Consider the following 12500-nt stretch of genomic DNA (forward strand, 5'->3'; position numbering starts at 1 on the left):
AAATATATAAATATATATATTTATATATATATATGTATATTTTTTTTTTTTTTTTTTTTTTCATTTATGTATATATGTATTGTACCATATTACATTTTTGAAACGTTCAGATATCTATTAAGTGATAAATGTTGCGACAAAAAAAATATCTTATTTATATGGGAAAAGAAGAAAAAAGTTAAAGTTGTAATATTATATTATCACAATAATATAACACAAAAATATAATATATATATATATATATATATATATATATATATTTATATATTTATATATATGTAATATTTTTTTTTCATCCCCCCCCTTTAGTAATATATGTTCAAATAATATATGATGTCAATAATATGCACCATAAGTGGCCAGACACCTGAAGAGCCTGTTATAAGTAAAACGGGATATATTTTTGAGAAAAGATTAATTGAGAAACACATAATTAATTATGGTATATGTCCAGTAAGTGGTGAAGTTTTAACACTAGAAGATTTATATCCAATAAAAAATGAAAAGATAGTTAAACCTAGACCTATTACGGCTAGTAGTATTCCTGGATTATTATCCATTTTTCAAACCGAATGGGATTCGATTATATCAGAAATGTTTAGCCTAAGAACACATGTGAATGATATACGTAATGAATTAAGCCATAGCTTATATCAATATGATGCTGCTACGAGAGTTATAGCTAAATTATTAAAAGAAAAAAATAGTTATAAAGAAGAAATAGAAAATTTAAAAAAACAAATTTTCGAATTAAAAAGTAGTAATGATCTCGATATTTATGAAATAGGATTAAATGAAGAATTATTAGAAAAAATGCAAAATGTTGCAAAAGATTTATTAATTAATAGAAAAAAAAGAAAAATAGATAATGTATGTTCGGTTGAACAATGGAAAGATTTCAAAAATACTAATGAATTTAATATTCACTCATCAACCATACCAGGAGTTACATGTATTACATTAGATGTTAATAAATATAAATATAATTATTATGATAATCATATGAAACATAATTTCTTCTCAGGAGGTAATGATGGAAATGTTTATTATGTTTCACTAAACGATAATAAAATCTTATCAAAATTACAAGGACATTTAAAAAAAGTAAACTCAATTATTTCACACCCCTCCAATTTTATATGTATAACAGCATCTAACGATAAAACTATAAGAATATGGAAAGGTGACGACAATAATGCACATCATAATGATAATCGTGACAGTGACAATGATAGTGATAATAATAACGATAATGATGGTAGTCATCTTAGTAATAATCAATATATATATGATAACTACCAATTTGTCTCTGCGCATGTTATAACCAAACATAAAGATCATGTTACTTCATTAGCTTTACATCCTTTGGAAAATTATTTTATTAGCTCTTCCAAAGACAGTATGTGGATTCTACATGATCTAGAAACTGCCAAAACTATAAAAACGTCAAAAGATAATCCAAGCTCTTTTAAACATCTAGCCATACACCCAGATGGTATGATGTTTGGTATAGCAGCACAAGATTCTAATATACATATCTATGATATTAAAAGTCAAGAATATAAAGCAACATTAAATGGACATACGAAATCTTTAAATTGTTTATCTTTTAGTGAAAACGGTTATTATTTAGCATCATCTTCAAAAGACAACACAGTCAAATTGTGGGACTTGAGAAAAGCTCAAAGCTTTCAAACTATAACGTTAAATGAAACACCCAATTTTATTTCTTTTGATTATTCAGGAAAGTATCTATCCATAGCTGTAGAAAATGATGTACAAATATATAATTTTGAAACCAAAAATCAAGCCAATCTAATAAAAACATTATCATCCCATACAGATACGGTTACGCAAACATGCTTTGGTAGTACGACCTCATATATATTGTCAAGTTCAATGGATAAAACTATAAAACTTTGGAATTAAATTGGAAACAACCAAAAAAATTAAAGTTCTCCTATTCTTTTTTTTATAATATATATATTTTATCAATTTACAAATTTGATATATACCACATATATATATATATATATATATATATGCATATATACACATATAAACCTATACATTTAACCTTATTATTAATAATACATTAATTTATATGTTGTCATCATAATATGTATATAAAATGAATTCACAATTTTTTTTATTTTTATTTTATAAATATTTTATTTTTTTTTCCATTGTACATTTTTGATATTTTTCATTTTTTTTTTTTTTTTTTTTGAAACTATAAACAAATTTTTTTTAAATATCCATTTTAATATTATAAAATAAAAGTAGGTATGTATATATATATATATATATAATATATATATATGTATATTTTTTTTTTAAAGATGGAATAGATAATTAAAATTGGAATATCTAAAATTTAAAAAATAAAAAATAAAAAATAAAAAATAAAAATCGAATGTTATAATAATATTATATATATATATATATATATATAGAACAATTTAAAAAAAAAATAACAATATGAATATTTTTAATATATTCCTGGAAGTTTCTTTATTTTTTTATTTTGTTGTGTGTGTGCAATACTGAACACATACCATTTCGGTAATATTATAATTATGTATATAAATAAATATATATATATATATATATATATATATATATATATATATATACATATATATATATATTTATGGTATATAATTTTATTTTTTTTTTAATATAAATATTTTCTTCCAAAAATATATATTCTTTAAATTAAATAAATATAAAAATATACATAAAAAAATATATTTTTATATGCAACATATTAATGGTAACCACTCTAACAATATATATATATATATATATATATATATTATTTTAATTAAATATTATGCAACCAACAACGGGAAAAAAAAAAAAAAAAAAAAAAAAAAAATTAAACTCAATTACTATTTTAGAAAATAATATTATATATATATAATATATCCCTTCTTTTAGACAGAAGTAAATATATATATTTTTTATTCTTCTACATTCCAAATATATACTGCATTATTTAATTATTCATTTTAAAATGTTATGTTATGTGATGTATCTTTTATTATATACTTTTTTTTTTTTTTTTTCTTTTTTAATCACTCTCTCTTTTAATAGACATATATAAAAATTTTTAAATAAAAAAAACTTAATAGTATTGTTTTCGTTTTAGGACTGTTCAAGTACATTCTTTTTTATATTCTATATATATATTTTTTTTTAATGACATACATACATACATATATATATATATATATATTTATAATATATGTGTGTGTATATAGTGTAATGTTCTTAAAAATATTATGAACAGTCAGAATATATTCTATACATGCAATAGGAAATGTAGCTATATATTTATATTCACATCAACGACTAGCTAAAAAATTTCAATATATTTATAAAATATTTGCACATATACACATTTATTTTTATTTTATTTTATTTTTATTTTATTTTTTTTTTCGTTCCCATTCCTTTTTATAGTCAACATATTATTAAGAAAAAAAAAAAATAAAAACATTAATGCAAACATGAAAGGTAGCACGAAAATTCCACTCATGAAAAAAATGAACCCTCATGTATTAACAAAGAATAACTTAATAGCTAGTAAAAATAGGAATACTAAAAATGATCAAAATTACCTGAATCCTTCAGAATATTCTGAACAGGCAAGAAATAATGATAATACAATTTGTGAAAGTGTATATGAAAATGCATGTTCTCCTGACAATGAAACATTTGATTTTGTTAATGAAAACTTTAATGATGATTCAAATGAGGATATGTTTCCTTACGAATCATATATGAATAAAGAAAAAAATTATAAAAATAAGCAAATGCTAGAAAGTCAGGAATTAATATTTCAGAATGAAATGTTAAGAAATGTATTTAACAGTTCTCAAAAAATTAAAGAAATGCAAAGGGAATTATTTAATGTTGATACAAAAAATTTTATCCCAGTAGTATATCCTGTGGAAAATAAGAAGGGCGCTTATTCTATACCTCGAGATTATTTAAAAAAGATTGATACAGTCGAAACGATCGACATGGTTCATAATAATGATAAAGCACATTGTGCAGTGAAAAATAAGAAATGTCCAAATGATAATAGTGCTTATGTACAAAATAATGAAAAAAATAATAATTCATATGATAAATATGAAGGTAAGATAACCATAAAAAAGGATAATACACAACAATATAATATAAAAAGTAATAAAAATAAAGAATCAATTTTAAAACCTAAATTGGATTCACATGCATCAAGAATAGGAGAAATAAAAGTTAACATTGATGATATAAAAACGGGGCTGTTATCTTATTATTCAAATGTATTTTCATTAGATGAATATGATATAGAGGATAGGATAAATATTTTAAGATATGGTGAAAAAACAAAAAATACATCTGATTTGAATAATATAAAATATTCTTATGAGATAAATGATATACCTATAAAACCATCATATTTTCATGACAACAGTAAATTACATAATTCTTCTTATACATCTTATGAAAAAAAATATATACCCAATGATTATTACTATAAGGATAATGAAATAGGAAATTATGATCATTTAAAAGGTAGCAAATCAATAGATACCTATAATAATCAAGATATTAAAAATTCTTTATATGAAAACATGAGTAAATCTGTAAACAAATATGATCATTATGGACAAATTGCAGAACTTTTAACTAGCTTGAAAAATAAATGTGATGATGCCAATTTTAAAGTTCAAGATTTGTCTTCGAGGTTTTGTAAGTACGAAAACCCCGACAACCGTTTTTGGGTTCACAATCTCGTACCGGAGGTAAAATAAATAAATAAATAAATAAATAGATAGATATATATATATATATATATATATATATATATATGTATATATTTATATATAATGCTCTTCTATATGTATATACCAATTTTTCAGCATTTAAGAAAACCAGCCTTATATAAAGATGATGATCTCAGAAAGCACTTAGTCGTCACGTACTCTCAGCTATTCAATGAAGCTATGTTAAATAAAAAAAAGATCCAAGCTTTAGAAAAAAAACTACATATTTTAAAATTAAGAGTAAAATGTTTTAAAAATGGATATAAAATGGAAACAAGGAATGCATTATGAAGTTCATACCTCTATATGAAAAAAAAAAAAAAGGTTATATATATCTTATAAATATATTTATCTATTTTATATGGTACATATATGTGTATATTATTTACTTTTAATAATTTTATATACATAAATATAATACATATATATATATATATATATATATATATATATAATTCATAAACATAAACCCATTTTTATATTACAATTTTGTAATGTAACATGGTATATTGTTATAACGTGTTTAAAAATATTTAAAAAATGAAATATAAATAAAAAAAAAAAAATAATAATAAATAAATAAATAAATATATATATATATATATATATATATATGTATATATTATATACCAATTTGTGTGTATTTTTTTTTTTTTTTCCTACCTTCTATTTACAAATAATATATATAATACTATTTCCATATAATTATTATCAAATGTGTAGTATTTTTTATTTTTTTGGGAATATGAAATTATGAAAAAATATATAAAAAAATTAAAATCCTTTTTGTATTAACGATACACAATGGGAATATTGTAAGTAAATAAATAAATATATATATATATGTATATATTTATTTATTTATATGTATGTAAGGATATACCGTTTAATAATAAGTTTATAGAAAAGATGATAAAAATAAATCTGTTCAATTATAGCACAGCAACAAGTTGTTATGGCAATTTTTTTATTTTGAAAAGATACAAGAGTCATATAAATTCAGTATCCATATTGCAGCAATTTTATAATAGATTGCCTATACGAAAAAAGTATATAAAAGCCATAAAAAAAGGGACTCTTATTTGGGATAAAGGCCAAGTAAAAAATTAAAACAATCAACAATATGTACATAAAAATAAATAAATAAATATAAATATAAATATATATATATATATATATATATATATATATATATATATATATTTATTTATTTATTTATGTACGTGTTGATAGTATGTATCTTTTTTTTTCTTTTCTTTTATATATATATATATTAGGTCAAGATACCACCTTTAAAAATCGAAGGATATGACCCCCCAAAAAAATGCCTCTCTCCCTTAGTTAAAAATAGAAATAATCAATATCGAGGAAAATTTGAGAATTTAAAATCTCACCGTGTTGAATTTCAGGACTGATTAATTAAAAGGGAACACATAGAAATTATAAAACATATATATATGTATATATTTATATGTGTATATTTATATGTATATATTTATATGTATATATTTATATGTATATATTTACATGTATATATTTATATATATGTTTCTTTGATATGACTTTAAAACCCTTATATTCATTATACCTTTAAATGATATAATAAAATAATTTGAACAATATATATATATATATATATATATATATATATATATTTGTACCTATATTTTTTATTTATTTAATATGTATCGTTAAAAACAAACAATTTTTAAAAACGTGCCAACTAAAAAAATAATTAATTAAGCATATAAAAAAAAAAAAAAAAAAAAAAAAAAAAAAAAAAAAAAAAAAAATTTATTTTATTCATATTAGACATAACAAAAAATTAAGCAAATTCAAAATTTATGTTTTCCCATTGTGAATAAAAAAATATGAAAATTAAAAATTAATATAAACACACAAAAATTAATAAATAAATAAATATATATATATATATATATATATATATATATATTAATATTTATATTTATATTTATATTTATATTTTTTTTTTTTTATTTTTTTTCTTTTTTCTATTTTTGTGAAGCCTTATTTTTCATATAGTATACCTTAACTCATCCCTCACAAAGGTACTATCATTTAACAATTCAAACGGCGGGTATATAGGAACCAAACTATCCTGATGACCTATGTAAACGTTATTATATATTTTCCAATATATTTCTCTAACCTTTCTAGATGGATGAAATATTCCCTGAACAAGATACTGAAAAATAATAGCTGGTCCTAGAGCAACTCTGAATCCATCAATAGAATCTATTACTGCTTGTATTAGATGTGGAGATGTTTCAAAAATGTTGGGCCAGACATAATTTAATAAATGTATTAATGCATCTTGACGATTTAAACCAAAACAACCTAAAGCTAAATGCTTACATGCCCAAGTTGCTATTTGTCTGTGTACAAGATCTCTATCCATTAATGCATGTTCTAATAATGTGACAACTGAATAGACATAATCCTTAGCTATTTCTCCTATATATTCAAACATAAATGATAAGGCTTTAAGGACACCATTTTGTACATTCATATCTTGTGTTTTATATTCATTCATTAAAGCGGCAAGAACCGAATATGGTAAACAAGTATCTGCAACGATGGCTATAGCTACCGTTGTACAGACTCTTAGTTGTCGTTCTTGAACTTTTAAATTATTTAATAGAACAGTAAGAACTTCAAATGGTCCAATGGTACGTGCAATATATCCAAATGTTTGTATAGTAGCTCTTCTAATTAATTTTTTATTAGATTTTAATAACTCTATTAAATCGAAACATATTCTATCCCATTCTTTTGGAGAGACTAGATCTCCTCCCTTGTCTGCTATGATACCTATCAAATCTATAACATTTTCTTGTACTTTTTCATGTCTATTTTTTAGGATGGGTGTAATTCTTGGTAAGAGATCTTTAATAGGTGGTGTCATATTTTGTACACCTAATACTAATAAGATAGATTTCAAAGCTCTAATAATATTGGCTAATACTTCTGGATATTCTTCACCTAAGTATTCATATAGATATAAAGAAAGATGTCCTAACATTTGTTTTTCATCACATATTTTTATAAGTTTCGTAATCCTTGAAATAAGGTCCGCACTTTGTTGTCTTACTTTTGGTAAAGGTGTATTTAATCTCCATCTAAGTATTCCAGCGATTTGTGGTAAATATGGCTTCATTCTAATACTTAATTGATTACAAATAATATCAAATGAATTTAATAAAATATAATAATCTTCAGAAGTTTGTTCTTGGAAAGCATATAACATACCATCTATTAATTGTTCTTCTAATTTTTGATCTATATCATCTACACCTAATTCATTAACAACATTTTGTATGGTTTGCATAACCATTTTTCTATATTGTTCCGATGGATCTTTTAAATCGTCAACAATTCTAGATATAACAGAATAAGCACCTATTTTTTTGGCAATTTCAACTGTTGTGTCTACAATTAATGTAAAGCTTTTTTTATCATTTGAATTTCTCATTACCCAAAACTTTTCAAAAAATGGATTTACAATTTCTTCGTTTATATATTCTTTATCTACTCCTTCTGTTTGTATACATTGTTTTACACATTTTAATACAATTTTTTTCATTTCATCATCAGGTGAATTAAATTCATTAATTAATATAATCATAACTTCTTTTGTATAATAATTTGCATGATATGAATCCATTAATGGTATGATTAAACCGATGGCTTTTAAAAAGGATGCTAAAACTTTACCTCTATATTCGGTAATACCTTTCCATAATGGTCTTAATACAGAATCGAATGCTTCAATTCCATATGGAGCTGCTGCTTCAGCTAATGCTGCCACAGCTAGTGCTGTTATGGTTCTTACTTTTTGTTGTTCATCATGTAATCCATGTGCTATAATTTGAACTAAATCTTTTAAATGGGGTAATACAGCACATCCCATTAAAATAGCTATTTGTTGTACAATTTTTATACCTGTATGTCTAGCTTCCCAACTTTTTTTGGATTGACAAACTGCTTTTAAAAATAATATTAATGATGGGATACCTAAAGCTGATGCTACTACAGCAAAAGCTCGTGCTGTTGTATTTCTAACATATTCATCAGGATGATCTATATCCGGTCTCATAATTCCTATCATAGTTGCTAATCCTGCTGCTTTAGCTAAATTACTTATAATTTCTCTACCTTCAACTCTTGCATAATAATCTTCATCTATTAATAAGGGTTCAATAACTACAAGTATTTTATGTACATATGGTCTAACAAGATCATCTAATTTAAATAATATACGATCAATTACTTTTACTAATAAATGTCTTTCTTGATCTTCTAATGTATTTTGCATCATCAAAGGTAATATTAAATTAAATAACGTTTCAGGACCTAATTCTTTAACTTTTTCGGTTATAGTTCTTAAAGCTGTTCTTCGTATAGAAGGCGTACCATTTTTTATTTTTAATAATAATATCATAAATTTCCTTTCTTTTAATTCTTCTTGTGATAATTCTTCTTCATTTATAGTTTCAAATAATTTACTAAAATAAATATAATCTTCATTTTTTAATTGTATATATTTTAATTCATTTAATAATTGGGGATTATTCATTTCTAGCTGTTTGTATTTTAATTCACACATGGCCTCATCTTGATTTATTTGATCTGTAAGATTATTATATGACGATGTATTTGGTAGTTCATAGAATGGTGTATGTATAAAGGTACTTTGTTCCAAGTTCATATTATTATCATTCTTCATATTATTATCATTCTTCATATTATTTTCATTGTTCATATTATTATTCCTATTCGTTGTTTTTTCATATGGTGTATCTTCTATACCTTTTCGCTTATATGGAAAAAGAGGAGTATTAATAATTGTATTTTTAAACATGGTCTTTAATTTATTATTACGAATTGCTTCATATTCTTCAGGAGCTTGTACTATTTCATATCCTTCTGAAGGTAATAATTCATCTAAATCTTCATCAGTCAAAGGTCTGTTTCTTATATCGATTTCGTTTTTTATTTTAATTTTAAGTAAATCATCTGTTAATAAGGAAGTATCAACCATTGGCGTGAATGGCGTTTTAATATTATTCGATATATATGGTGTATTCATATTATTCGAAATATATGGTGTATTCATATTATTCGATATATATGGTGTGTTCATATTATTCGATATATATGGTGTGTTCATATTATTCGATATAAATGGTGTGTTCATATTATTCGAAATATATGGTGTGTTCATATTATCATTATTTTCTTTATTTAGTTTAACTCTTTTCATATCCTCTTGTTCTTTAGAAATTTTGTCCCATCTTGAAATTTTTTTCTTTTTATGATTATTTAAGACAAAAGAAGAGTCTTCTGTGCACTTTTCTGTTCCATGTGTAGTTATATTACTCATGTTTAAATTATTCTTTTCATGTTTAACAACATCCCATTTGCTTTTTAAATTATATGTTATTTTTTTTTTTTCATTTTTTTCATTTTTCATGCCTCTTAATATATCAGCATCGCTATCATTACTATTAGCATCATCCGTATTATTATAATTATTATTATTATAATTATTATTATTATTATTATTATTATTATTATCATCATGTGAATTACTCCTATGGCTGTTTTCATTTTCCATTCTTTCCTTTGTATCATTCGTAATATCCCCTTGTTTATTATAATGTGATAATTTTCTAGATGCTTCTTTCATTTTACTTTTTTTTTTATTCTCTAACATAATATCTGTATATGTCCTTTCACCTGAGGAGGGGCTTTTATCAGCAAACGGGTCTGCTCTTTGTGGTGATAAAGTATAATCATATTTTCTTCTTTGAAATGCATTTTCTCTTTTCTTGATCGATTTATCTTTAATTAATCCTAAATCTATATCATTCATATGATCTTTATTATTTATTAAATCGCATTCGATAATTTCATTTCTAAATTTATTAATATTTATATTGTCCTTTTCTTTTTTCTTATAATATTCATTATTAAAAGAAAGACGTCCCTTATTATTATTATTATCATCATCATCAACATTCTCAGTTTCTTGGTCGCTCATATCAGGGTCAATTTCTTTAACATATCTTATTTCGCTTCTCCCTATATTAATTAATTTATCTTTCTCATCATAACTCATATTTTTATTACTAGCATCACTTTTACTTTTTCTCGAAACTCCATTCTTGCGTATGTTTACCATTATATTAATGTTGTATTTAAAAATAAAAGATAAAATATATGTATATAAATAAATAAATAAATATATATATATATATATATATATATATATATATATATTTTATTTATGGCCTTATTTTTTTTCCACGTTATAGCATAAAAAATGTAGCTTTTCTTACATTTTATATATATGATAAACAATTATATGTTATATATATTTTATTACATAAGCAACTCCCTAAATTATTTTATTATAATTTTATTATTATTTTATTATAATTTTATTATTATAGTTATTTTATTAATGTTGAAAAATAATAATTTAAGATTATATACATATATATTTTTTATACGATTAAGTAATCCGGATAAAATCACAAATTACCTGAAAAAAATTATAAATATATAATATATAAATAATTTATAGTAGAATTATTAATATAATATAATATATATATATATATATATATATATGTATTATATATATAATATTTTTTTTTTTTTTTTTTATAAATGTTATCCCTATTAATTATTATGATATATATAAATAGGCTCTAAAATATATGAAGAAGGAAAAAAATAAAATAAAAAAATAAAAAAATAGAAAGAATATTATATATAAATATATTATATATATTTATTTACATTTATATTTTATAATACGTAATATTATTGATTGATTCTTATCATTTTAAACTTTGAAAAAAAATATAATATATATATATATATATATATATATATATATATATATATATTTATTTATATATTTATATATTCATATATATTTGAAGTACATTTAAAAATGTCCTTTATTTTTTGTTGAAAAAAAAATTCAAAAGATGTAAGAATTGTTATATATACAGTATAATATTATATTATATTATATAGTAGTTATTAAGTTAATTTATGAATTATATGAAGACATATGCATATATATAATACAATATATTTATATATATATTTTTTTTTTTTATTTTTTTTTTTTTCTGCCCACATTTCCACATAATGATTGTTAAAGTTTTTGATTATATATATATTAGTAATGTATATAATGCGAATAATATTTATGAACTCATAAAATTAAATATCGGAGGAGTGTTAACATGTTTTGATTGTACATGTATTGAATGGTGTCAACATAATGATATAAACGTGACGAATAAAATTTTTTATAAAGATATATTTGTTAACACAAAAAAAGATTTAATAAAATGTGATCATATAAATGAGCAACGTAAAGAACATTATGATTATATTATTTTTCCTAGTGATATTATAAATAATAGTAATTGTAATAATAATAATTTAAAGGATTATATAAAATCTATGTTAATATTAAAAGAAGATGCCTACATAGATTTTGATACAATTCATATGGACGAACTAAAAAATAATAACAACAATAATAATAATAATAATAATAATAATAATAATAATAATAATAATAATAATAGTAACAACAATAATAATAACAACAATAATAATAATAGTAACAAT

At 21.6% G+C, this 12500-nt stretch overlaps 5 protein-coding genes across 5 annotated transcripts in view; 4 read left to right on the forward strand and 1 right to left on the reverse strand.

Moving 5' to 3' along the window:
• Positions 1-333: 333 nt before the first annotated feature.
• Positions 334-1929, forward strand: PRSY57_0307900 (pre-mRNA-processing factor 19, putative; the record flags this gene model as incomplete). Its single annotated transcript, XM_012905706.2, has 1 exon — positions 334-1929. The coding sequence occupies one exon, from the start codon at positions 334-336 to the stop codon at positions 1927-1929; it is 1596 nt and encodes a 531-aa protein (XP_012761160.2).
• A 1586-nt stretch (positions 1930-3515) lies between these two features.
• Positions 3516-5111, forward strand: PRSY57_0308000 (hypothetical protein; the record flags this gene model as incomplete). Its single annotated transcript, XM_012905707.2, has 2 exons — positions 3516-4799; positions 4917-5111. 2 exons carry the CDS (start codon positions 3516-3518, stop codon positions 5109-5111), a joined length of 1479 nt encoding a protein of 492 aa, XP_012761161.2.
• A 618-nt stretch (positions 5112-5729) lies between these two features.
• PRSY57_0308100 (conserved protein, unknown function) lies at positions 5730-6235 on the forward strand (the record flags this gene model as incomplete). Its single annotated transcript, XM_012905708.1, has 2 exons — positions 5730-5918; positions 6098-6235. The coding sequence occupies 2 exons, from the start codon at positions 5730-5732 to the stop codon at positions 6233-6235; spliced, it is 327 nt and encodes a 108-aa protein (XP_012761162.1).
• Positions 6236-6855: 620 nt separating this feature from the next.
• PRSY57_0308200 (splicing factor 3B subunit 1, putative) lies at positions 6856-11025 on the reverse strand (the record flags this gene model as incomplete). The annotated part of the gene is made up of 1 exon (XM_012905709.2): positions 6856-11025. One exon carries the CDS (start codon positions 11023-11025, stop codon positions 6856-6858), a length of 4170 nt encoding a protein of 1389 aa, XP_012761163.2.
• A 983-nt stretch (positions 11026-12008) lies between these two features.
• The window catches only part of PRSY57_0308300 (dual specificity protein phosphatase, putative), a gene marked incomplete at both ends in the record, with an annotated part of 2369 nt that continues 1877 nt past the window's right edge, over positions 12009-12500 (forward strand). Inside the window, one exon of the mRNA XM_012905710.2 lies at positions 12009-12500. This exon is cut by the window's right edge and continues 696 nt beyond it. Within this exon, the coding sequence (XP_012761164.2) occupies positions 12009-12500 (492 nt within the window).

Source organism: Plasmodium reichenowi, chromosome 3 (assembly GCF_001601855.1).
Source record: "Plasmodium reichenowi strain SY57 chromosome 3, whole genome shotgun sequence".
NCBI lineage: Eukaryota > Apicomplexa > Aconoidasida > Haemosporida > Plasmodiidae > Plasmodium > Plasmodium reichenowi.